Below are 27,430 nucleotides of genomic sequence, written 5' to 3'. Positions count from 1 at the left end.
AAAGAGACCAAATTTAAAGAAGAAAGGGGAATATACTTAAAACTGGTCCTGAAAACCAAAAAATTATACACTGAATTGGTTATTTCAAATCTGGATAAAATGTCTTGAGTACCGCAGAGGACAGAGGTGATTTTAACGTGTGTTATGATATTGCTCTCTTTCCATACAATTCCATCTATATTCCTTAAGTCATTTTCAGAGTATCTGTGACATTTTTAATGCAACAAAACAACATTTCAGAATTTCTTCTAAACTGTATCTATTTGACAACACCTTTTAAATAGCATTACCAGAGGCCATATATACCCTACCCAGTTATACAGTGAAGATAATTCCTTTTCTTTTAATATTCAATTGTCCTATTCCAAAACAAGTAATAACCACAGGCTGGATGTTTTATTTTTGACAGAATTAGTTCCTTTGTCACCTGTATTTCTGAGCCACTTTGTTCATCTAGTTACAATGGCAAAATATGCTATATTTTAAAAAACACATTTCTTTTCCACTATTAGATTAACTTGTTACAAGAATCATTTCTTACTCATCTGTATATTCCCAGTACCTAGCATTAGGGAAACTCCTCTATTTTTCCTTCCAAAACCCCAGATTTCATTTTTCTCTGTATGTCCTGGGTTTCTACGGACATAATTTTCACAAGTAAATACCACTTGATACGCTGTATTCCACTTATAAACATCTTCTGTGTTGTGAATTTTAACGACAACAAAATATCCGTAATTTATACCTTCCCAACTTGTTAAACTTTGAGAGCTCAAGTTCTCTAATACATTTTTTTACTTTGTTTGAAGTGAAGTTCTAATTTTTTGGGAAATTACTCATTACACTATTAAGAAAAATATACCTGAACAATTTGAAGGATTCAACTTATATCTAAAAGGAAATTAAAAAAAAAAAAAAAGCTATTTTTAAAACAACTAAATACAAAGATATAAAAAATTTATTTATGCCTAACAAACTACACCAAAAAAATGTTTAACTGTTTACATTGTAATCAGAAACTTTCTCCTATGTTTTCAAATTTCCCTATGAATTTTAGAATCAAATTTTAACTTTTAAAAAAGGAAGAGAGTAGTTTGCATAGCACAAAGAGTTTTAAATTGTCTGATATGAATAATTCTGTAACTTTCAAGACATTTGTCTGCCAACCAAATCTCTTCAAGACACTGGTGCGTATATGGGACTATCCTCTAAAGCAGTAATTCACAAACGCCAAAAGGAAGCTATCACCTTTTACTGGTCTGAGACAAAATGCAGGGAAAAATTAATATTTCATAAAATGAAATATAAAAGGATTGTCCTTTATTCTGGTACTGTCTTTTTTTATAAATAAAAATGTAGTTTTTAAACAGGAATATTAAATTTTTTCACATATAGTTTCTTAATGGGGGCAAACAAGAAGTTGCTAACTATAATGCTCCTCCAAATTTTCTTAAAAATGTTACAGCTTCTGAAAAGCAGTTACTAATATATTAACAAAATATTCTTGCTTTTAAAGACAGAAAAATGGGGGCATCTGGGTGGCTCAATTGGTTAAGCATCCAACCTCAGCTCAGGTCATGATCTCACAGTTCGTGGGTTCGAGCCCCACATCGGGCTCTGTGCTAACAGCTCGGAACCTGGAACGTGGAACCTGGAGCCTGCTTCAGATTCTGTGTCTCCTCTCTCTCTCTGCCCCTCCCCTGCTCACTCTGTCTCTCAAAAATAAATAAATATTTAAAAAAAATTTTTAATAGAAAAATGGGGGTGTCTGGGTGGCTTAGTTGGTTAAGTATCCAACTCTTGATTTTGGCTCTGATCATGATCTCATGGTTACGAGATCAAGCCCTGCATCAGGCTCTGTGTTGACCCTGAAGCCTGCTAAAGATTATCTCCTTCTCTCTGTCCTCTCCCCTTCACACTGTCTCTCAAAAAAACAAAAAACAAAAAAAAACACACAAAAACTTAAAAATAAAAAATGGTGTTCAAGTAAAATGAGGTTAGATACCTTGTTCAACTTTGCTCTCAAGCATGTAGCACAATACCTGGCACACAGCAGGCATTCACCAAATACTTGCTCAATTAACAAACATCTAAGTCACTAAAAGGTAACAGTCAGATTTTTATAAATTAAAATCAAAGTGGAATTTTTACAGTCACTATGTTAAATTTAACAATATTAAATGGTAATTGCCAGACTTAGAAAAAAAATCAAAAACAAAGAATTTTTATTGTGAGTCACAACACTAAATTTAACACTAAGGAAACGTGCCATCTGCAATACACTCTCAGATAAATAATCTGTTTTTTGTACTTGTAAGTCCAAAAGCATTAACTAATAATGTTAAGAACTCAATTGGGGGAAATAAATGATACAGGACTGATAAATGCTGAAGCCAGGTAACAGATGTATATGGCAGTACATTATACTATCTTTATTTTTACATTTAAAATTTGTCTAATTGAAAAATAAGAGAAGCAGTAAAACAAAGATGCACTAATTAGAAGACTATGAGAGGCTAAGATGTTCTGTTCTGAAAAAGCTCAGCTGAACATAAACTTAATATACATGAAAAGAAATCTAACAGGAGGCCTATGGACAATTATACGTCATTATGTAAGAAATGCTTTTTGGTCTTGTCGGAGTTTACAACAGACCAATAATGTTCCCCATGTACTTAGAAGATGTGGGGTTTGAAAGAAGAGAAGAGAGAGAGCACATTACTAGGAATGAAGACAGGAAAAGAAAGTTGAGTCAAGACAGGGACACAAGACAAGATATTAATGGCCTAACCAGAAGATGTATGTGAGAGCACAGTGAGATTACCTATTATATAAAAGAGAAGCTACAGGGAAGGGTTCATCTATAGTTTAGGAGAAAACTGTGGCCACTAAAGAGTTCTCATGTCATGAATGGCTTTCTTAGGAAAACTAGCAGCACTATGTGGTGTGACTTAGGGGGAGTGAAACATAATGGGAGTCAAAAGAAGTACAGCAATAATCCAAATGTGAGGTGATTCAAGTGTGGATGAGGGCAAAAGCCACAGGAGGAATAGAGAGAAACGGATACTTCAAAGAAAAAGAGAAAGGATTTTTTTACTAACTAGATATAAAAAAGCAAAGCAATGAGTCAATCATGTCAAGGTTTCAATTCTAGGTGACTAGATGGCTGTTATTTCAATTTATAAAGACAGGGATAGTGGAGGTAGAGACTTAAAGAGAAGATAATTATGTTTGATTTCAGAAAAGTTAAAATTTAAGCAGACAATAATAACTACAGTATAAAAACTAACCACTACATCTAGCTTACTAGATGCCAGGTACTATTTTAGATACTTTACATACATATATTCCTTTATTCCTCAAACACTCTTAATGAGGTGAGTAATATTATTATTCCCATTTGACAGAAGAGAAAATTAAGATACAAAGAAGTTAAGTAACTTGTCCAAGGTCACAATGACAGAAAGTAATGGAACCAGGATTTAAACCTGGGCTTATTAATTACTTTGAATTGTCTCACCATGGTATGATAAAGACGAAAAAATGCCTGACAAACAGAACTGCATAAAAGATGAATTTATCGATAAAGTGACATAGCTCTGAAAAAATTAAAAACTCACAACCTGACATTTTTAACAACTAATTACGTCACTTTTATGCTATTAGGGAAATTTTTTTAAAAACTTTAAATCAACTATAAATCAACTATAAACAACAAAGTCACCTAAGAAAAAAGAAAGAATTAGGACTGAAGAACAACATATTATAAACATAAATGTTATAAATATCCTAGCCATTAAATATTACAGTTCAAATTATGTTCGCTATCTTCACTCCAGCATACACGTTAAATAATTATTAGGCATATTTTATCTGACCTTTTGTATATTCTTAGAAGATAAGCCTTGTGCTTTGGAAATTCAATCAGAGGTACAATTTTTTAACAGAAGCTTCAAATAAATTTCCTTTAGAAGAGAATAAAGCTTCAAAAGAAATGTCCTTTAAGAGATACAAATGTTGCTACCTCCTCTACAGGAAACTTCTCCAGTACAGAAGGCCTTGCCCTTCTCCTCCATGAACACACAAGTTAATACACAACTAAAGAGCATAACCACATAGTAAACTTCCTTATGAATACAAATATAATTTTTATATGGCACAGTCCGTAAGAAGAGAAACAAATTGTATTTTTTAAAAGGATAACACTGAAACTTAAGCTTTTCTAGACCCTAGCAGTTTTAAGTCAAGCAGTATTTACTTACGTTCTGATACTGTATAAAGGAGGTTCTGGGGTAAAGGAGGAGGTAGTCTTGCTCCCACTGGCGCAAGATTGGGCACTGCACTTGTCCCAGGCTGGTCACGGTTGTTTATCAAGCTTGACTGTGTTATGGGTGGTCCTAAGAATTAAAGAAAAGAGAAGAGAAGAGAAGAGAAGAGAAGAGAAGAGAAGAGAAGAGAAGAGAAGAGAAGAGAAGAGAAAAGGGAAAGAAAAGGAAAGAAAAAGTTAGAACACTAATGTTTCCTAACTAATAAAAATACTATGCTAGTACTAATTTGGGTAGTCATTATTAAACTACCTACTTTAGCTTAGAACAGAATAAAGGAATTCGATAAACACATGCTTCAACACTCTGAGTTGCAGTATTAATTAAGATGACATTTCAGTTCTAAAACAGACAAAACAACTCCAGGGTACAAAAAAACAGAATAGTTACCTCTGGAGAATGGGAGTGAAAAATGGCTGAGAAGTAACTTGAACAAACTTTCTGGGATGATGATAAAGTTCTACAGAACTCAAGTTCTACAACATCATGAACATGTTTAAATATACTGATTGTCTGCAACACAACAGGAAATGCATCAAAAATAATAATGGGCTGGGGCGCCTGGGTGGCTCACTCAGGCGTCCCGACTCTTGATTTCAGCTCAGGTAATGATCCCATGGTTTGTGAGATCAAGCCATGCTTGGTATTCTCTCTCCTTTTCTTTCTGCCCCTTCCCCAAGTGTGCACATGCATGCTCTAAGGAACATATAAAAATAATAATGGAAAAGATAGAAAGATACATGATGAGAGAAATATAGTAAAATATTCATCAGGAACCTAGATGGTGAGTATATAGGTATTCAGTGTATAATTCTTTCAACTTTTCAGTTTGCTTGAAATTTTTCATAGCAACATGGAAAAAATGACATTCTTCGATTTCACTATTAAACAGAAATGTTCCCACATATCACATCTTTTATTGTGAGAATTTCTACGTATTAAGATGTCTTTATATCTGGGGAATAAAATCTCAACTTGAGCTTCACAATTATGCCATATAATTGACAATACTAAATCTGTGTATTAAATGTCTCCAAATCTTTATCAACATTAATGAAATGTGTTCTTTTTTAATTCCTTTTTTTTTTTAATGTTTATTTTTGAAAGAGAGAGTGCAAGTGGGTGAGAAGCAGAGAGAGAGGGAGACAAAGGATCCAAAGCAGGCTCTGCATTGACAGCAGTGAGCCCAATGTCAGGTCAAACTCACAAACTGTGAGACTGTGACCTGAGTTGAAGATGGACACTCAACTTACGGAGCCACCCAGGTGCCCCATGAAATGTGTTCTATAAAGAATACTACTGCAGGAAAGCTAGGTGATTGGTACATGGGTTCATGCTAAACTATTTTTGTCACTTCCTTGTGAATCTACAATATTTTCAAAAATAAAGAGTTTAAAAAAAGAAACCTGAAAAAGTACTGCTTAATAAACTGAATGGCAATCATTTTTTAAAATAACAATTTGCGGGGCGCCTGGGTGGCTCAGTCGGGCGTCTGACTTCGGTCCAGGTCATGATCTCGCGGTTTGTGGGTTCAAGCCCCGCACTGGGCTCTGTGCTGTCAGTTCAGAGCCTGGAGCTTGCTTTGGATTGTGTCTCCCTCTCTCTCTGCCCCTCCCCCACTCACTCTCTCTCAAAAAATGAATAAACATTAAAAAAATTTTTTTAAATAACAATTTGCCATCTCTTAACAATTGTTAATGTCTCCACATATTTTGTTCTATCTTTGCACACATGTAAACTATTCACCAGTTTTTTCTAATTACCAAAAAAACAAAACAAAACAAAACAAAAAGGACTTTAGTCTTGCTTCTCTTTTTGCTAAACTATCAACTATTAAGAATTTTTAAATGATCATTTAAAAAAATTTTGTGCTTGGGGTGCCTGGGTGGCTCAGTCAGTTAAGTATCCCACTTCAGTTCATTTCATGATCTCACAGTTCTCAGGTTCAAGCCCCACATCGGCCTCTGCGCTGACAGCTCAGAGCCCAGAGCCTGCTTCGTATTCTGTGTCTCCCTCTCTCTACCCCTCCCCGCTTGTGCTTGCTCTCTCTTTCTCAAATAAACGTTAACATAAATAAAAACATTTCGTACTCCATTTTGGTGGATGTGATAAGAGCATACAGTTCACTAAAAAATAAAGTAAAATAAACAATAAACAATCCTTATCAGTAAAGAGACTCATACTAAAGTACATGCTAGTGAAATGATAAGACTTTTGGAATTTTACTCCAGCAAAAATGAGCCAAAAAGCGCACACACTAGGGTGGGGCAGCGGCGGGGGAGTGGGAGCAAGGTGGAGGAAATAAGACAAAAACAGGTGAATACTGATAATCACTGAAGTTGGATGATCGTGCATGTGGTACACATATTATTATTCTACCATATTTGAAAATTTCCATAAAAGACTTTAAAAATTATTTTAATATTCTAGAACAGATTTTCAGACTAGGAAATTTCATTAACCAAGTCGCATGTTCTTTTTTCTGACATCTCCAAAACACTGGGATTTCTCAAGATGTTGTCAACTAAGCAAGATTTTGACTCCTAAGATTTTTTGAAGGTATCTATTCTTAATCTATCTTTCAAAAACTTTAAATCTAGTGTCAAGTTAGCTAAGAGATGGGTTCTTCTAAATACAATTCTTTGCTAAAGAAAGAAATAGTCAATGAACATATACTTACTTGGTATGGGAAGCACAACAGATGGTGGAGGCTGGCCATGTCCCTGGGGAACAGGAAGTCTCATGCTATGTCCAGGACCTGGACCTGGACCCGGGCCGGGGCCAGGGCCTGGTCCTGGGCCTGGTCCTGGCATCGGAGGCATTAACATTCCAGGAGGTGGTGGAGGAGGAAGCCCAGGGGGAGGTGGAGGGAAAGGAATCATGCTTGGCAGAGCGACTTCATCAACAACCAGGGGATCATTTCCATGATCAAACTGACAAAGGTCACCAAGTACACAAAATCCTCTTTCTGTAAGAACAGAAGAACAATCTTATTACAATCTATTTAGAGTTCAGAAAACAAATAAAACAAGACCCTGAAAAGCCTACCTATCTGATTTACAAAGTATTTTTTCTCCAAGGAATTTAAAGTCTTCTTAGTGTTACTCTGTTAATCATCACATATCACTGAGGTAGGGCCAGATGTACTCTCTACTTTCTGAGACTACGCTTTGTTGAGATAGCAAGTAACAGGGTCCAAAACAGGCTACTAGCCACTATCAGATTAACCTATTCGCCATTAAGTTTTTGTAATAAAAATTCAGACTCAGGGTGCCTGCCTGGCTGGCTCAGTCCATAGAGCATGCTACTCTTGATCTTGGGGTCATGAGTTTGAGTCTCACACTGGTCGTAGAGATTACTTTAAGGAAATAATAAAAAAAAAAAAAAAATTCAGATTCAAAACAGCAAAGGCAGGGTACAGCAGGTAAAGGACTTAACTAGACAATCTAATTTCAACTATCTATTTTCATGGTATAATTCTAAATTCTACATTCTTGCTATATGTACAGTTTGAAACTTTAGTTTAAAATATTAAAGTGGAAGGGGTGCCTGGCTGACTCAGTTGGTGGAGCATGTGACTCTTGATCTCAGGGTTGTAAATACAATCCCCATGTTGGGTGGAGAAATTACTTTAAAATAAATGTAAAAAGAAAAAAAAAAAAGGAAGAAAAAAAACCATTCAATTTACTAGGTTATTCACTGCAGCATTGTTCATAATAACAAAACGTTAGAAACACCCCAAAAGCACATTAACATCAAATTAAGTTAAACATGTTTTTCTACATATAGAATACTAAAACACCTCAAAAAAGCATTAAGGAAGCTCTAATATAGGACAACTGCCAGCAAATACTACTCTGTGAAAAAAAATACATGCAGAAGAGTGTGAATAGTATACTAGCATTTATGTAAAATAGAAAACGGGAGAACGTACATATTTATGTACACATATTCAGACTATGTTTGGAAAGATACATAAGAAATTAATAGCACTGGGGTGCCTGGGTGGCTTGGTCGGTTAAGCACCTGACTCTGGATTTCAGCTCAGGTCATGATCTCACAGTTCATGAATTCAAGCCCTTCATCGGGCTCTGCACCAACTGCTTGGGATTCTCTTCTTCTATCTCTGTCCTCCCCTGCCTACTCTCTCTCTCTCTCTCTCAGAATAAACAAACTTAAAAAATAAATATATAAGTAAATAAATAAATAAATAACATTAAATTGGCCTTAAGAGAACTCTGTGGCTGGGAGACCAGGGTGAGAATGAGATAATGCCTGAATTATTATTTGATTCTATTTCCCACTTAAAAATAAATAAAATGTTGGGGCGTCTGGGTGGCTCAGTCGGTTGAGCCTCCAACTTTGGCTCAGGTCATGATCTCACAGTTCATGAGTTCGAGCCCTGTGCTGGGCTCTGTGCTGACAGCTCAGAGACTGGAGCCTGCTTCGGATTCTGTATCTCGCTCTCTCTCTGACCCTCCCCCATTTGTGCTCTCTGTCTCAAAAATAAACATTAAAAACAATAATAATAAAATAAACAAAATGTAAAAATATATATTCTATATTTACAGGAAACATGTTAATAATGTCTGTGATTTGCTTCAAATAATACAGGTCCAGAAGAAGCAGTAGAAAAGCACAGATGAAAACAAAATTGCCCAGGAGCTACTAACTGCTGATGCGAGATCACAGATACACTAGGGTTAATTACATTGTTCTGTCAACATTAATATTTAAATATTTCCATAATAAAAAATTAAAATACATACACACCTAAATACATACATACATTCAAATGGAAAGTCAGCATATTAAAATTTTAACCAAGTTATAATGCTTAACAAATTGCCACCACCAAACACTACACAAATAAATTACAATTCCTAGTGCCTACCAAATTTTGTGGTATACTGTCTGAAGTAACAACAACAACAAAGAAACGAATGGATGACATGTGAACACCCTCTTAACCAGAACCAAACTATTAAATCAAAAAAGCAAATAAGCATATACGAAAAGAGATTTTCCTCCTCATCCATCCCTTTTAACAAAAATCTGGATTAAAATGAAAAGGTCTGTAATATTCACATTTGCTTTACTAGCACTTTGGGGTACAATCTAAAGGACAATTTTTACCATCATAATCTCTGCATCGCCTCTTTGGTGGTGGGTTTCGACCAAAAGAATTGGAAGAGCTATGATTGTTATAGTAATTAGACCAACTCTCCGTTGTGTTTTCAGAGTGGTGCGCAGGTGCAATCACAGTAACAGTGCTGGGAATAGACTGTGCCCCAGAGGAGTACTGCTCAGAAGAGCTCGGAGGTGGTGCAGACACAGGCACATAGGAACTCTCCAAGTCGTTCCTTTCACTCTTGAACTTTGATCTTTCCCTGTGCTCTGCTTTAGAAACAAAGTAAAAACAAGAAACAACCGAGATTAGACATTTATGTTCTCAATCTATGATTCCTTTTTTCACAGAACAGGGAAAAAGAGAACACTGCAGTAAACTTACTGAGCTATCCGTATTTCAAAGTGTTCTCATTATTAATATATCCTAAAAGCAGGAGCATCAACAACATGATGTATCTTGACAAGAGCTTATGTAAAACCATCTTTTATAACATCAACATCAGTACATAATGAAGAAAGACCAGCTTCACCACTGAGAGTTAATAAGAAAGCTACCTAAGAAGTGACTTCCAAGAACTGACTTCATCCTGGTAATGAGTGGTTGGGATCCCAGTTAGTTATCTACCTACATTTTTTATTTTTAATTTTAGAAACTCTAGGCAATCTTAAAGCAAATCAATTATTTTTAGTCAGAGGGTGGGGGAAGGAGCAGGTAATCCTCTTCCTCCAATGATAGCCTTGTTGATGAAATGACATTAGTTTCAATTATACAAAATGACTTTAAGCCTAGACATGTACCATGATATACTCATCAACAGCTTCTTTTTAGTCAAACTCAGCCCTGTCTCTGTAACAAAATCAGTATTAGATTTTTTGAGACATTTCTAGATTTTATATCGCTCAGACACGTTAAAGATAATGTGCCTTGAAGGGAAGTTCTGGTACAGTTATGATAAAGGAAAATAAGCAATATAGAGTTTTTAGGGGGAAGCCTCATCTACTCACCAACATTCCTACTTGGATCCCGGTCTTTGCTGCGCCCTCTACTTCGGCTTCGGCTTCGACTCAGGCCTCGGCTCTTACTCCGGCTCTTACTCCTGCCTCTTCTCCAGTCATATTTCTCACGGTACAATTCATTCCGCTCGTAGTACCGGTCATAGTCTCTCCACTTGCCATCTTCCCTTTTTTTCTCACGTGTCCTATAATGCACAGATATAAAAGCCATATATACACTAGAGAAACCAAGTAAGCAAACGAATCAGGAGTATGAAATACCCTCCCTGATTCATCAAAACTCGTAACGTCTTGCTTTTTTAGAAAGCCATAAAGCCACAGCACAACTCCTCTGATCCATTATATAATAAGAAAAAACATTCCCTCAAGTGTACTGGGTGGGGAGAAATGAAAGAGGTGAATCCAAAGTATGGGGAGGGGTAGGGGAAAAAAAGAAATTTACAAGTAGGAAAGAAAAAAAGGCTGCAATAAAGTTTTCCTAAACAAAAGACTAATTTCTGGATGGCAGGCTGATGATTCAACATGTAAACTGAACTATTTGTAATATAAAATACTATGGAGATTTTAATAGTGAGCACCCCTAACCAAATGGAACATTTCATTAGTATCCTCTAAGGAGACTACTCCCACCCCTGTGCTCTTGGGGAAAGCACATAATGATGACTGTTTATAAAAGGAAGAGAAAATATGACAAAGACAAAAAACAGAATGGAAAGAAGGTAACATTCACTTTCTTTAATCAGTTTAGAGAGAGAGGGATCAGTACATATGTTAAAAATCCCGTTAATGCCCCTACAAGGTAACTGAAAAGTGAATTATGAGTGTCTTCCTAACTAAATACAAACACAAACCTTCGTTCACTAGATTCTGAACGAGTCTTCTGGGGACTAGGATACTTCTTTTTTCTGCCATCTCGTTCTTCCTCTGCCGGCTCCTGAAATACCTACATGAAAGCATTCATTAGAAAGATCAGTCCTTCTACTAATTACGAAACACATCCACCTGATAATCTTTCTAACGAAAGAGAGGGCACAAATACACTGAAATACTGAAGTCTAGAGGCTCCTGGGCGGCTCAGTCAGTTGAGTGTCCAACTCTTGATTTCAGCTCAGGTCATGGTTTCAAGGTTTGTGGGTTCAAGCCATGCATCAGCGTGGAGACTTGTTGGGATTCTCTCCCTCTCTCCCTCTTCCCCTCTCCTGCTTGCTGTCTCATGCTCTCTCTCAAAATTAATAAACTTTTTAAAAAAAGACGAAAGAAAGAAATACTGGAGGCAAATCACATCTAAAAAAGTTAGGCAATGGGGGGAGTAAAAAAGATGCTGAAATTATTTTAACAGTAATACACTAATTTGTTTTTTTTTTTTTTTTTTTTTAATTTTTTTTCAACGTTTATTTATTTTTGGGAAGGAGAGAGACAGAGCATGAACGGGGGAGGGGCAGAGAGAGAGGGAGACACAGAATCGGAAACAGGCTCCAGGCTCTGAGCCATCAGCCCAGAGCCTGACGCGGGGCTCGAACTCACGGACCGCGAGATCGTGACCTGGTTGAAGTCGGACGCTTAACCGACTGCGCCACCCAGGCGCCCCAGTAATACACTAATTTGTAAATGTTAGTTTAAGGTAGAGAATGGAAGTGCAGAAGGGAAACAGCAATTCTGCATTTCTAAGTATCATATGCAAAATGGTTCCTGTTTTCCTAATTATAAAATATACTCATAATTTGAGGGCTGTAGATTTATTTCATAGAAAATGTTTCAAGAAAAAATGGTAAAGTAAATAAGTGCCATAAACTACACATTTCATGAGATTTACAGGAAAATGATATTGGAATTAATGGAAATATTGTCTTATTTTTTTATTTTTATTTTTTAATGTTTATTTTTGAGACAGAGACAGAGAGAGAGAGTGAGTGAGTGAGCAGGGGAGGGGCAGAGAGAGAGGGAGACAAAGAATGTGAAGGAGGGTCTAGGACGTGAGCTGTCAGCAGAGAGTCCAGTGTGGGGCTCGAACCCATGAGCTGTGAGATCATGACCTGAGCCAATGTCAGGCATTTAAATGACTGAGCCACCAGGGGCCCCAAGAAATACTGTCTTCTTTTTAAAGCCTAACAGTTAAGACTGACCAGAAATAACTTGTGATTTTATTTTTTTTTTAAGATTAATCTCAAAACAAATATATAGCCTTTACTAGAGAAAGGTGAAATAAAGTCATTTGCCTTAGAGCTAAAACAAAGGTCCATCTAATGGAGAAGCTCACTTAACAAATAGGAGGTCAGTGAATGGAACAGATGAGAACAATTTAATAAAACTCAGGCAACATAAAATGGTAGCCACAATATGGCAACCATATGGCGCTGGCTAAAATACCACACATTTGTTAAGACTATATTTAAAAATCATTCTCTTTACCTATTTACAGGAAATACAGACTATATATGTTACTCCCCTGGGATGCAATCAGCAAATCCAGATGGCAAAAACTCTACAGAGCAAAAGACTGAGTTCCTTCAACAACATAAAATTTAGGGAGAAAAAAGTGGGGAGGAAAAGAAGAATGAGAGAGACATACAGGTAGGTATAAAGGGGGGATTTAAAGATTAAAATAAACTTAAAAGACATCAACTTGGAAGATCTTTTTCCTTTTCTGTATTTTGCAACAATTTTCTTGATGAACATGTATTAATTCCTAATGGAAAAAACTATTATTAAAGAGTTGAGGGGCGCCTGGGTGGCGCAGTCGGTTAAGCGTCCGACTTCAGCCAGGTCACGATCTCGCGGTCTGTGAGTTCGAGCCCCGCGTCAGGCTCTGGGCTGATGGCTCAGAGCCTGGAGCCTGTTTCCGATTCTGTGTCTCCCTCTCTCTCTGCCCCTCCCCCGTTCATGCTCTGTCTCTCTCTGTCCCAAAAATAAATAAAAACGTTGAAAAAATTAAAAAAAAAAAAAAAAAAGAGTTGAAAGATCCAAGAGAAATAAAAACATAAGGCCACCCAAAAACTTGGGACATGAATGTTCAGAGCAACATTATTCAGAACAACAAAAAAGCATTAACAACTTGTCTATCAACCCAAATATCAATCAACTCATAAGTGGATAAAGAAAATGTGGTACATTCCCAAAATGGAATATTATTCAGCCATAAAAAATGAATACATGATAAAACCTACATGAACCCTGAAAGCATCCTGCTAAATGAATGTTAGTCACAAAAGACTACAAATTATATAATTCTATTTATATGAAATATTCAGAACAGCCAAATCCATAGAGAAATAAGTAGATTAGTGGCTGCCTAAAAGAGGGGTGGGGATTGGGAAAGAAGGGCTGGCAGGTGATAGATTAATGAGTACAGGGTTTCATTTTTGGATAATGAAAATGATTTAAAATGGAGCATACTAGTGATGGCTGCACAACTCTGAATGCGATAAAAACCATCACATTTGTACACTGTGAGTAGGGGAATTGTATGGTAGGGGAGTTGTATTTCAATAAAGCTATTTTTAAAAAGTCAGAGGGTGGGGTGCCTAGGTGGCTCAGTCGGTTAAGCATCCAACTTCGGCTCAGGTCATGATCTCACGGTCCGTGAGTTCGACCCCTGCATCAGACCCCTGTCTGTGCTGACAGTTCAGAGCCTGGAGCCTGCTTCAGATTCTGTGTCTCCCTCTCTCTCTGCCCCTCCCCTGCTCATGCTCTGTCTCTCTCTGTCTCAAAAATAAATAAAACATTAAAAAAAATTTTTTTTAATAAATAAATAAATAAATAAGTCAGAGGGCATACACAATGCCCTTTTCCTTTAAAGAAAAAAGTTAAAATGGCCAGTCCTTAGATGGATCCGCAACTCTCTACACTGCTCAGAGAAAGTGCATCAACCTAGCACAGACCAGAAGTATGTGCTACCTCAAACCCCTTCCTTTCCACATCGTGTAGAAGAGTTAGGATAAGCTACTTTACTTATACACTAGCTCAATAAGCTGTTATTTATGTCAGTGATGACAATTAAGTTGTGTATAAAATCTTAGAATACAAGAGAAATACCACATGATGTTATCTGTGGAGTTGTTACATGCAGAAGCTGATACCCATTTTTCACAATTTTCGAAATTAGAACTTAGTAAGATACAAAATGAAAGAGTGCAACAATTTGTTTTTTTTAAACTATTCTTTAATAACTCAAAATAATGCAATTTTTCACTTATGTTCAAACCTGCTATCTTTCAAACAGATACTTCTAGTCCACTGAACTTCAAAGACTGTAGAAAAGGACAAATGGTGCAAAAATTGTAACTTATTTTAAAAGATTTAACCTGTACACACAGACCAAAATTTATACACAATCAAGTACAGCAGAAAAGTTTCTTACTATTTCCATTACTTGAAGTAACATACTGAGAGTGTCTCCTATTTTAAAAAGATTTTATGAAACAATTATAGTGCATGAGCCAAAAACGAAAATGCGACAGTGGTTTCAACTGATTGTAAGTATAGCCACGTTTTGTTGTTGTTTTGTTTTTTAAGTTTGTTTATTTATTTATTTTGAAAGAGAGAGAGAGAGCGCATGTGCACACGAGCAGGGGAGGGGGAGAGGCAAGGGGAGAGAGAGAGAATCCAAGCAGGCTCCGCACTGTCAGCACTGAGCCTGATGCGGGGCTCAAACCCACAAACCGTGAGATCATAACCTGAGCCAGTCAAGAGCTGGATGGACGTTCAACCAACTAAGCCACCCAGGAGCCCCTTGTTTTCTTTTAATGATGGATCGATTCAATCAGCCTAGCATTTAAAAATGGAGCAGAGGGGCGCCTGGGTGGCGCAGTCGGTTAAGCGTCCGACTTCAGCCAGGTCACGATCTCGCGGTCCGTGAGTTCGAGCCCCGCGTCGGGCTCTGGGCTGATGGCTCAGAGCCTGGAGCCTGTTTCCGATTCTGTGTCTCCCTCTCTCTCTGCTCCTCGCCCGTTCATGCTCTGTCTCTCTCTGTCCCAAAAATAAATAAACGTTGAAAAAAAAAAAAAATTTAAAAATGGAGCAGAGAGGACAACTAAATGCAATACTTGCTTCTTAGATTGAATCATTTACTGAAAGAGAAAAAAACTGTTAAAAAAGGTGGGGGAGGACATTGAAAAAAAAGGGGGGTGGTGGTACATTGTTGGGACAATGCATAAAATTGAAATACAAACAGGATTAAAGTATTTTGTCAAAATTAAATTTACTGAAAATGAGAATAACGAACATCGTTATTCTTATGAAGTACACAGAATGCCATGAGATCATAAGGTATCTAACTTACTCCTAGATTCAGAGCATGATAGTTCTGGGTGTGGATATATAAAGAGAGCATATGGGACAAATCTTCAATAGGTGAATAAAGATAGATGGTATACAGATGTTTTAGGTACTATTCTTATAATTTTTATGTAAACTTAAAATTATTCCCAAATAAAAAGTTTATTAAACAATTATAATAAAAACAAAAGTTGATAAATATTTCTGGATCATAACCAACGTTCATGTGCCAGGTAGCTAAGATGTGTGTATATATAAAAATCTCATTTAATCCTCAATGAGATAAGTATTACTATGATCATTATCCTGATGTGAAAATGAAGCAAGTAATTTATTTTAGAGCTATCATTTTAACTCATGCAGCCTGATTCTAGAACCCATAATCTCATAATACTGTGTTATCTGTACATAAAAAGAATCACAAATGGGGGCGCCTGACAGGTTCATTCGATAGAAGACATGACTCTTAATCTCAGGGTTGTGAGTTCAAGCCCCACACTGGGTTGAAGGAAGGAAGGGAGGAAGGGAGGAAGGGAGGGAGGGAGGGAGGGAGGGAGGGAGGGAGGGAGGAAGGGAGGAAGGGAGGAAGGAAGGAAGGAAGGAAGGAAGGAAGGAAGGAAGGAAGGAAATGGAAAAGAAAGGAGGAATTACAAATCAACTCTGTAAAAAGTTTCCCCTTAGTTCAAACAAGAACATTACCTTATATAATCATGCTTTTAAACTCCAACCATTGTAAAAACGTTTTTTTCTTTCATATGTTAACATTATAACTATTTATTTGTAACTACCTTAACCATAAAAAATATTCTGTGGTTAAAAAAGAGAAAATGGTTGGTCTATAATATGAAAATGTGTCACTTAATCATTTTTCTTGAGCTTTCATCTCACTTTTAGTCAAACCTCTACATGTAACCAAGTTTTGTCTTTCTAAAATCACTAAGATTTCTCTGAATTTCTCAATATTCCTAAAATATTTCTTGGAACACTAAATAACATTTCCAGTCCAAAAAACTAAGAAGTTAACTAAGAAGCCCTGGTAAAGAATCTGTAACATGCCAAACACAGAAAAGTCAATCAAGAGATAATTATTTTTAAAGAGGTCAACTTCCAACTAAGAATGATACTAGGAATAGGATCTAAAAAGCCCCCAAAAGCAAAAGAAAACTTTATTACATTACCTCTTCTTTAATTTCTTCTTTTTCTTGGACTGGTGCTTTTGGCTCAGGCTTAACTGGTTCCAAAGGTGGAAGGTAGTTCTTGGTATAGAGACTTTCAAACAGTTTATCCACAAAACCTGAAGTTTCTAAGGAGAAGAAACAGTATTTAAATATTGCACAAACAATAACTGAAGACTGACAACACGCTCCTCGGCAAAGCTGAGGAAAACAGAACACCTTCCACACTGGCAGTGGAATCAAAACTAAGTCTGTCTATACGTTATGAGGGAGATTCCCATGTCTGGGTTTTTAAATCCTTTGTACGTTCTTGCTTATGTACAAAATGATGTATATGCAACACTGAGTACAAAATAGTAAAATGCTGGAAAAAGAACAATTTTCATGAATAAGAGACTAGTTAAATAAAGTATGTCACAACCATACAACAGAATACACAGAGCTCTAAAGAGAATGAATATGGATAACATCACATCTCAAAGACACAAACTAAATATTTGTATCTGTTTATATGTGCATAAAAAAACTCTGAAAGGACACAGACAAAAAATGACAAGGTTGTCTACTGGAAGCGGGAAGGGAACAAACGAAAAACAAGTGAGACAGACTTTTCATGATATTTTTCAAGATACATACCTTTAATTGTTGGATTAAATGTACTGTCTATTCAAAAATTTCATTATAAACATTTTAAAATCACTTGGAAAAATAAAGTTTGGTACGAGAATGATATGAAAATATCTTGTTGTGTTTTACTTAAAAGCTACTGTATTTTGTAACTTTTTCAGATTAACTGAATGGGGGAAACAGATGAATTTATTAAAAACTACAGGGTGTATTAAAAATATAGCACAGAATCTAGTTACACTGTAATTATACATTTTATATAAATAGCTATTTCTAAAATGTAAAATGAGTTTTTCTTCAGAAAAGTATGTTTTCAAAAAACTTTATGGTATGAATTTGTGTAGTAAGCATTTTCTGTGATTATAGAACTGTTAGGCCTTGTTAACTGTTACACCTAACTTTAAAACAATAAATTGATCAGACCCTTCAAAACTCTTTATGATCAAGACTCTCTTCATATGCTTCTGTACTTCTTAAAACATTTTTTAAAACATGTATCACTTTTGTAATTTAAAAGACCTATAATACAAGGTGCATAGGTGGCTCAGTCAGTTAAGTGTCCAACTCTTGATTTTGGTTCAGGTCATGATCCCATGGTCCTGGGATCAAGACCCGTGTCAAGCTCTGCAATGAGCGTGGAGTCTGCTTGAGTGTCTCTGTCTCTGTCTCTCTCTCTCTCTCTCTCTCCCCCCCCGCTCCTTCCCCATTTGCATCTTCTCTCTCACTCTCTCTCTCTCTCTCTCTCTCTCAAAAAATTGAAAAAACAAAAGACCTATAACCCAATGAAGAACTGTGGGGTGCCTGACTGACTGGCTGTGTCAGAAGAATATGTAGCTCTTGATCTCAAGGTCATGAGTTCCAGCCCCACATTGGGTACAGAGATTTCTTAAATAAACAAACTTACAAAGAAAAAGAGGGTCACCTGGGTGGCTCAGTCAGTTAAGTGCCAACTCTTGAATTCGGCTCAAGTCATGAACTCACAGTTTGTGAGACAGAGATATAGAACCCCGCATCAGGCTCTGTGTCAACTGCACAGGGTCTGCTTGTGATTCTCTCTCTACCACACTCTCTGCCCCTACCCCGCCCATGCATACACACATGCCTCGCTCTCTGTCTCAAAAAACAAACATCTAAAACATAATTATAGGGGTGCCTGGGTGGCTCAGTTGGTTGGGCGTCCAACTTCAGCTCAGGTCATGATCTCGCAGTCCATGAGTTCGAGTCCCATGTCAGGCTCTATGCTGACAGCTCTGAGCCTGGAGCCTGCTTTAGATTCTGTGTCTCACTCTCTCTGCCCCTCTCCCACTAGCACTGTCTCTCTCTCTAAAATAAACTTTAAAAAAATTTTTTTTTTATATTTATAAAAAAGAAACAAAAGCATAGCTAAATACCTAATATTCAAGATAAACTATTGTTTTCTTTTTAAGATTACAAGGGCATATATTCATTTAAAACTACTTTGACAAGTAATACAAATATATATATATATATATATATATATATATATATATATATATATATATATAAGTTCAGAGCCATGCAGTCCAATACAGAAGCCACGAAACAACATGTAGGTGTTTAAATTAATTTAAATCTAAAAATCAGTTCCTAGGGCACAGAGGTAGCTCAGTACGTTAAGCAGCTGACTTCGGCTCAGATCATGTTCTCCCAGTTCGTGGGTTCCAGCCCTGCATCAGGCTCTGTGCTGACAGCTCAGAGCCTACAGCCTGCTTTAGATTCTGTGTCTCCCTCCCTCTGCCCCTTACCTGCTCACACTCTGTCTCTCTGTCTCAAAAGTAAACATACATACATACATAAATAAAAATTAAAAACATAAAAATCAGTTCCTAAGTCACATTAGCCCCATTTCAAGTGCTCAAAAGCTGCTAGGAGCTACTGAATTAGAAAAGGAAGATATAGACTATACTCATCAGTGTACAAAGTTCTACTAGACCATGCTAGTCTACAAAGACATATACGGAGGTGACTGATTTTATCTCTGGTGGCAAATTTATGGCTATTAATTTTCTTCTCTTTTAAAGAATGTTTTATAAGGGCTCCTGGGTGGCTCAGCTGGTTGGGCATCTAACTCCTGATTTCAGCCCAGGTCATTATCTGACAGTTTGTGGCCTCAAGCCTCTCCTCAGCTCTGCACTGATAGAATGGAGCTTGCTTAAGATTCTCTCTCTCCCTCTCCCTGTCCCTCTCCAGCTCACATGCATGTTCTCTGTCTCTCTCTCTCCCTCTTTCAAGATAAATAAACTTAAAAAAAAAAGTTTTTAGGGGCACCTGAGTGGCTCAGGTGGTTAAGGGTCTGACTTCAGCTGAGGTCATGATCTCACAGTTCGTGGGTTCAAGCCTGTTTCCGATTCTGTCTCCCTCTCTCTGCTCTTTCCCCATTTGTGCACATGCACTCGCGCTCTCTCTCTCAAAAATAAATATTAAAAAGAAAGTTTTTATGATTCTTCTTGTGTACTGTTTTTTTAAAAAGTTACTAAAAATCTTTAAAGCTTTTACAACAAATTCTTAAATGTATATTTAAATATACATTTGCCTCTTACCCCAATGTCTTCACTAATTTTTTTTTACTATTCTCATGGCTCTGTGTGTCACATGACTCTTCTAGTTTCATCACATGTAAACTAAGTAAAACGAATACATTTAGAAAATACTCCTTTACAAAAAAAGAAAACAAATACTCACCTGTACTAGGGAGGAATTCTAGAAGTATTATGTTTTTTGTGTATTAAAAAAAAAAGCCTTAAAATCCACCAAAAAAATATGTAATCCTGTTTTCCAAGTGAGAAGCCATATTTACTATCGTTTATTTCTCTGTAGACATTTCAGTTGAAGGTTATCTTCTCACAGCAATAGCTAGATCAACCAACGTGTGCATTATCCACATTCCTTTCATCCATTCAACATTTACTGAATGCCTTCTATGTGCCAGGCATTATAGGTTCCAAGTCACCACTCTCAACAAAGGGAAAGACAAAAGTAGGGGGAGGGGAAAAGACACACACACACATATAAACATGCAAATAAACATATAACATGACAAAAAGTGACAAGTACGAGGAGAAACAAAATGAAGCAAGGCTGGGAAAAGGAAAGGGTGATTAGGGGCGTGAGGTAGAATATACTGTACATAGAACACTCAGGGGAAACATTTGAGGTAACATTTGAGGAGAAACCAGAAACCATAGAGAAGAAACCATTTCAAGCAAGGGTAAAACAAGTTCAAAATCCCTGATGTGGGAACATGTTTGCCATACTGAAAAAAAAAGGCAAGGGGGTCAAGGTGGCTAGACTGGAACAAGTGAGAGGGAGTGGTAGGAGATGAGGTCAGAGAATAAGCAGGGGAGCACTCCAGGACGCTATGCAGGCCATGGAAAGGACTTTGGTAAGATAGGAAGTTGGAGGCACAAAGTAAAGAGGATCATGCCCATCTCTTCCTGGACAGCAAAAAGCTCCAGCCAAGAGGGAAAAAAACATAGCTTCATAGTCCTAATAAACAGTAAGCATAAATAGTTCCATCATCCTTAAACTGTTATCCCCAACCATCAACTAGATTCTGTCACAAGCCAAAGAGGATCCATTCACCTAAAAAGCAAATGCTCCAATATAGGAAAGAAGTAGAGAAAGAAAGGGGGTAAAAACAGTTCTTCCAAAATACATGATAAATAATTAACAGGAATCGGTATATTCAAATGTTTAAAGGGCAATAACTGATGTCTTTCCTTCCAAGTTTTTATCTCCAAGATTTTATCAGAAAGTTTTAAATTTACATTCTTAAATATGTGACTGAAAGGCCACAATAATTACCTTTTTGTAAAAACACGTCAAGTTGATCAGCACAAAAGGCTTTCAATTCTTTCTCAGGTTTGTCCTTCTTGACCAGTGCTACAACATAGTTGGCTAAGGCTGAAGGGTCAGCATCACATCTAGATAGACAAAGAGAAAACAAAAATGTTTTAACTTTTTTTTTAAACAGCAATGTCATTAATGAAGTCACCCCTATTTTGGAAAGCTAAAGGTCAACAACTTTATTTCAAAGAAAGTGACTGCGAATAAGTTAAATAAATAAATAAATAAATAAATAAATAAATAAATACTGACTGCAAACAAAGACGATTTTTATAACAAATAGCATACACACAGTGCAAGCAAGATTTTCCTTTTATGCTTATTTTTATAAAATTGTCTATTTTCAATGTTCTAATTATACCCAGAATTTTGGACCAAATCTACATTGATTTGCATCTCTCAATGGAAACAAGGAAAGGATGGCAACCAACCCGAGTTGCAGTGCTGTAGAAGCACTGTTCATATCTTCAGGAACTATCTGTTCCATGTGACCGTGAGGAAGAACCAGGGGAAGTGATGGGACACCTTTCCTCATTCCCTATAACCCCAGGCACCAGCATCCAAAAATAGCAATCAATTCCACTGATAATCTTCTCGGTCTCTTGAAGATCTATTTTTTTTTAATGTTTTCTAACATTTATTCATTTTTGAGATACAGAGAGAACAGAGCGTGAGCTGGGGAGGTGCAGAGAGAGAGGGAGACAGAATCCAAAGCAGGCTCCAGGCTCCCAGCTGTCAGCACAGAGCCCGACATGGGGCTGGAACCCACTGACCGCGAGATCATGACCTCAGCGGAAGTCAGATGCTGAACCGACTGAGCCACCCAGGCACCCCAAAAGATCTCTTTAAAAAACGAGAACACAAGAAGGTTGACACCATAAATATTACTGGCAAACACTCTAGCAGCTCTAAGCAAGAAAGAAAAGATCTGGGAGCTAAAACAGAAAGGATAAGAGAAGTAGTAGAAGGGCAGCAGAAAGGATCTTTAGCTACTTCCCTTTTTTGTTTTGTCCTCCCAACACCAACCACCACCCCCCCCACCCCCCCCCACCCCCCCCCCACCGTCAGTAGTAACTTGTCTTTTGACATTCAAAATCATCTCGTCTGCCAGGGCAGTACATGTTCCCTGAGTTGCCAATATGTAGTACTCTCCAGACCTAACATTTTATCTACACTATAGGAAATGAAAGTTTTTGTGTTGTAAATATATACATATATGGGAAAAATATATTTTTTAAGTAAATAAAAAAAATTTTACAAAAAGAAAAGCCAAGCACTTCCTTCTATTCTATATTTTTAAAGTTCATAATTCAATAAAATAGAATTTTTTTCACTGCCAATACTGCTGTGGGAAAGGCTATTTCTTTAAACACCCGCACATTTATGCACCAAATCTAAGAGAGCAAGTTTCAATGTCAATTTTACGAAACTCAGAGCTAATAAAAAAATAATTATGGATAAGGGTCAAAGTGCACTGGGAAAGAATATAAGTGTCCACGATGATGAGCTATATATTAATAAAAATATGCAATTTAAAAGAAAGCCAGGATTTTTCTTAAGTAAAAAATGTAAATTACATTTTGGAGAATTATTAATAGACTACCTGGATAAATCCAATTGCTAAATTCTAAAATGGATATACAGATCAAAATCAGAAAAAAAATGTCTGGGGGCACCTGGGTGTCTCAGTCGGGTTAAGCGCCCAACTTCAGTTCAGGTCATGATCTAACAGTCTGTGGGTTAGAGCCCCGTGTTGGGCTCTGTGCTGACAGCTGGGAGCCTGGAGCCTGCTTCGTATTCTATGTCTCCCTCTCTCTGTGCCCCTCCCCTGCTCATGCTCTGTCTTTCTCTCAAAAATAAATAAACATTAAAAAAATTAATTAAAAAAAAAGAAAATGAAAACACTAATTTGGAAAGTCATATGCACCCCTATGTTCATCATGGCATAATTTACAACAGCTAAGAAGATATAGAAGCAACCTAAATGTCCATTGTCAGAAGAATGGATAAAGAAGATAAAGATGACGTCGTATACATACAATGTATTATCACTCAGCCATAAAAAAAAAGAATGAAATCTTGCCATTTGCCAACAACATGGATGGGCCTAGAAAGTGTATGTTGAGGGCAGTAAGTCAGAGGAAGACAAACACAGTAAGATTTCACTTACATGTGGAATCTAAAACATAAAACAAAGCAGAAACAGACTCACAGATACAGGAAACAAACCGATGGTTGTCAGAGAGAAGGGCAGTTGGAGGGGACGGGTGAAATAGGTGAAGGGGATTAAGAGTTGTAATCTTTCAGTTTTAAATAAATAAGACATAGGGGATATAATGTATAGCATAGGGAATATAGTCAATAACATTTTAATAACTTTGTATGGTGACAGATTGTAACTCGACTGATTGTGGTGAGCACTTCATAATGTATAAATCAGATCACTATATTGTATACCTAGAAGTAATATAACATTGTATGTCAATTACCCAACCTAAAAAACAGCAATAATAAATAAATAATAAAATGAATATATAGCATTTGCACCTTCAAAAATGTTACACAGACCATGCTCACCTTGGCTAATCCATAAACACTTCACTCCTGAGAATAGTAAGGTAAGGTATTTGATCAATCAGTTCTAAACAACATTCAAATGGAGGGGAGAGGATTAAAAAAAATATCACATCTCTACCTTGACTTAGAAAGTTCAGATCATGGATAAGGAAGATATTTTAAACATAGAAAAGACAAGAATTTTTAAAAATACGTACAAATGGTAGAAAGAGGCAATGTTGTTTTTTCTCCTGTTATAAGAAGCTTTAAGGAGTCTCATGACCTAACAGGTAGAAAGTTGGTAAGGATATGCCATTTCTAGTGAGAAGCAGGCAAAACATTCACATTACTGAAGAGGAGTTAAACGAACCCGTATTTCTTTTTAGGTTTACTTATTTTGAGAGAGAGTGAGATGGGAGGAGGGGTGGAAAGAGAGGGAGAGAGAATCAACCCCAAGCAAGCTCTGCACCGTCAGCGCCAAGCCCCATTCAGGGCTCCAACTCGCAAATGGTTGAGATCATGACATGAGCCAAAATCAAGAGGTGGACACTTCACCAACTAAGCCACCCAGGTTCCCCAATCCCACATATCTTATACATGTATTTAGTATACAGACTCTGAAAAAACAACTGCGGAGTTAGGTTGCTTCTGATAAAACACATGATGAGACGATGATGTGAAAACACAAGATGAATAATTACAAGAAGGTAAAAGATCAGGAAAAAACTAGACACCAAGAGAGTGATCACAGATTTTAAGTATTTGTGCAACATGAGTAAACAACTGATTGTTAAGAACTGAGAGTTAGAATTCTGTACCCAATTCAAAAGCATGTTTACAACCAAAGGAATGGGACCATTTAAATTGAACAGCTCCTAATATGTACCCATCAAGTACTATGACGGAAATTACCAGTCTGAAATAATCAAGTCACACCAAGTGAATGGTGAAACTTAAATACACCGGAGAGTTTTATGCTGTAATTTTCTGTACCTTTATGACTGTTCTTATATAGTCTTTTATCACTTCTTACTATATAATCTTTAGAAGTTAACAAATACAATACTGTCGTAGCTTTGACACCAACAAGACTTCCAAAAGCGTGTCCCAAAAATCGGGGCATGACTAAGATTCTTGGTAATTTATGAGACAAATGCAGGACGACTTCTTATTCTCTTATTCCAGAGTATTTTAAATCTTTTAGCTATTTATTTGTAACCAAAGCTTATGGAAACCAATTTCTCCTTAACTATAGGGACAAGCATGTTTGAGAATAAAAAAGATTTTAAAATCTTGGATCCATGGCTGTGTTAAGTACACACATTTCTAGACAGAAAGAGGCTTCTATTGTAAGAAAGATTAGAAAACATAATGATACCCATCTGAATTACTATTCTACTACAGTCTTTAAAAGGCCTTAACAGCACAATGAATTAGTATTCATTTTATAGATATCTAAATTTGTAAATATGTAAAGACAAATTAAGGAATCCACCTAAGATCAGGCAGAAAGCATACTTGTGGAAGTAAAACTCAGTTGCAATTCCAGGGAGTAAAATTATTTTATAGCATATTTTATAGCATATGCTTTCCTACTGTAAATCTGCATGACAAATTAATGTATCTGAAGTCTCGACCAATAGTTACCTTCCAGTTAAAATCAAGAACAAAATAAATTTCCTTAAGTTTAATGGAAATTAGAAACATGAGGACTCCTTAAAATTTACATCTTGCATTATAATATTCTAAGAACATGTTTCAATTATCTTTTATTTTAAAAAATCAACTATAATGAATTTTCATCAGGGGAAGTTAACAGAAATACTGCCCTAAAAATATCTGTAAAATCCTCAAATTTGTCCTTTCCTCCTTAATGAAATCTCCACTACAGGTTTATGACCCATCTGCTTTGGTGGCATATCAGCTTTACAGATCTCAGACATATGTCCAATCCCAAGACCAAAGAATAAAGGTCTTTGCTTGCCTTAGGCCCTAGCCAAGAAACGCTACTTAAAAGTTAGAGAAGTCTAATTTTTTTTTTTAAGGAAAAAACCAACACTATTTAAACCTCTTCCACTTTCAGAAAAATCTACATGTTCCTGAATAAGAAGGGCCCAAGTTTAAGTTATTCCTTAGTGTGATATTTGTTTCATAAGTGAAACAATGAATACGTTACTGAGCCATAGGGGAAAGAACCTCCTGATCTTAATGTGTATCAACAGCCATTAAAAATATTCATATTCTCTGACTAGTAGTTGTAGTTATGAGAAGTTAGCTTCAGGAAATAAAGCCAAACATAGAGAACACTATACCTAATTAGTGCTAAATATATATATATATCTAAATATATACATGATATAAAAACAGCATTATTTTTAACAAGAAGTCAAGATACCCATTCTTATTGTTGTTTATTTTTATTTTTATTTATTATGTATGTTTATATAAATAATATACATTTATTATTATTTTTCAGAGAAAGAGAGCAAGCGAGTGCGCTTGCGAGAGCACAGGAGGGGCAGAGAGGGGTACAGAGAATCCAAAGCAGCCTCCTTGCTGACAGCAGAAAGTCTGATGAGGGACTCAAAATCAAGAACGGTGAGATCATCGGGGCGCCTGGGTGGCGCAGTCGGTTAAGCGTCCGACTTCAGCCAGGTCACGATCTCGCGGTCCGGGAGTTCGAGCCCCGCGTCGGGCTCTGGGCTGATGGCTCAGAGCCTGGAGCCTGTTTCTGATTCTGTGTCTCCCTCTCTCTCTGCCCCTCCCCCGTTCATGCTCTGTCTCTCTCTCTGTCCCAAAAATAAATAAACGTTGAAAAAAAAAAAAAAATTTTAAAAAAGAACGGTGAGATCATGACCTGAGCCAAAGTTGGATGTTCAATGGACTGAGCCACCCAGGTACCCACCCATTCTTATTGTAAATGTTTATGAAACATAAGGGATCCAAAGTGATAGTTATAAAAATACACAGATATGAAAAACATTTCTGATGTAAGGTAAAATGGAGAAATCAAGATAATAAATTTTACATTTGGGGGCACCTGGGTGGCCCAGTTGGTTCAGCACCCAACTCTTGGTTTTGGCTCAGGTCACAGAGCCTGCTTGGGATTCCGTCTCCCTCTCTCTCACTGCCCTCCCCCTGCTCGCTCTCTATCTCAAAAATAAGTAAACATTGATGTTTATGTTTACTTTTGAGAGAGAGAGCACAAACGGGGGAGGGCAGAGACTGAAGGAGACAGAAGCAGGCTCCAGGCTCTAAGATGTCAGCACAGAGCCCAATGTGGGGCTCAAATCCACAAACTGTGAGATCGTGACCTGAGCTGAAGTTGCACCCTTAACCAAATGAGCCACCCAGGTCCTCCAATAAGTAAACATTAGGTTTTTTTTTTAATTTTACATTTGATTCTTATTATAGCTACATGAAGTTCAAACACACAAGAGAAACTAGAAATTAATACACACA

At 36.8% G+C, this 27,430-nt stretch overlaps 1 protein-coding gene across 4 annotated transcripts in view; it reads right to left on the bottom strand.

Annotated features, from left to right (window-relative positions):
* The window catches only part of RBM27 (RNA binding motif protein 27), a 73,469-nt gene that overhangs the window by 37,335 nt on the left and 8,704 nt on the right, over positions 1 to 27,430 (bottom strand). For 2 of the 4 annotated variants that reach the window (XM_047086508.1, XM_047086520.1), the window contains exons 2-8: positions 21,371 to 21,489; positions 16,922 to 17,046; positions 11,321 to 11,412; positions 10,461 to 10,654; positions 9,462 to 9,722; positions 7,006 to 7,293; positions 4,263 to 4,397 (exon numbers count right to left, since the gene is read on the bottom strand). In XM_047086508.1, the coding sequence (XP_046942464.1) occupies positions 4,263 to 4,397; positions 7,006 to 7,293; positions 9,462 to 9,722; positions 10,461 to 10,654; positions 11,321 to 11,412; positions 16,922 to 17,046; positions 21,371 to 21,489 (1,214 nt within the window). Of the gene's footprint in view, positions 1 to 4,262; positions 4,398 to 7,005; positions 7,294 to 9,461; positions 9,726 to 10,460; positions 10,655 to 11,320; positions 11,413 to 16,921; positions 17,047 to 21,370; positions 21,490 to 27,430 lie in introns of all 4 variants that reach the window. The other 2 variants (XM_047086499.1, XM_047086517.1) reach the window with 1 other exon arrangement.

The sequence above is a fragment of the Lynx rufus genome, unplaced genomic scaffold (genome assembly GCF_022079265.1).
Source record: "Lynx rufus isolate CCGP_SWC_20201006 ecotype Redwood Valley unplaced genomic scaffold, mLynRuf1.p SCAF_1, whole genome shotgun sequence".
Taxonomy (NCBI): domain Eukaryota; kingdom Metazoa; phylum Chordata; class Mammalia; order Carnivora; family Felidae; genus Lynx; species Lynx rufus.
Note: the sequence above shows the minus strand (reverse complement) of the source record. Positions and strands in the feature narration are given on the sequence as shown.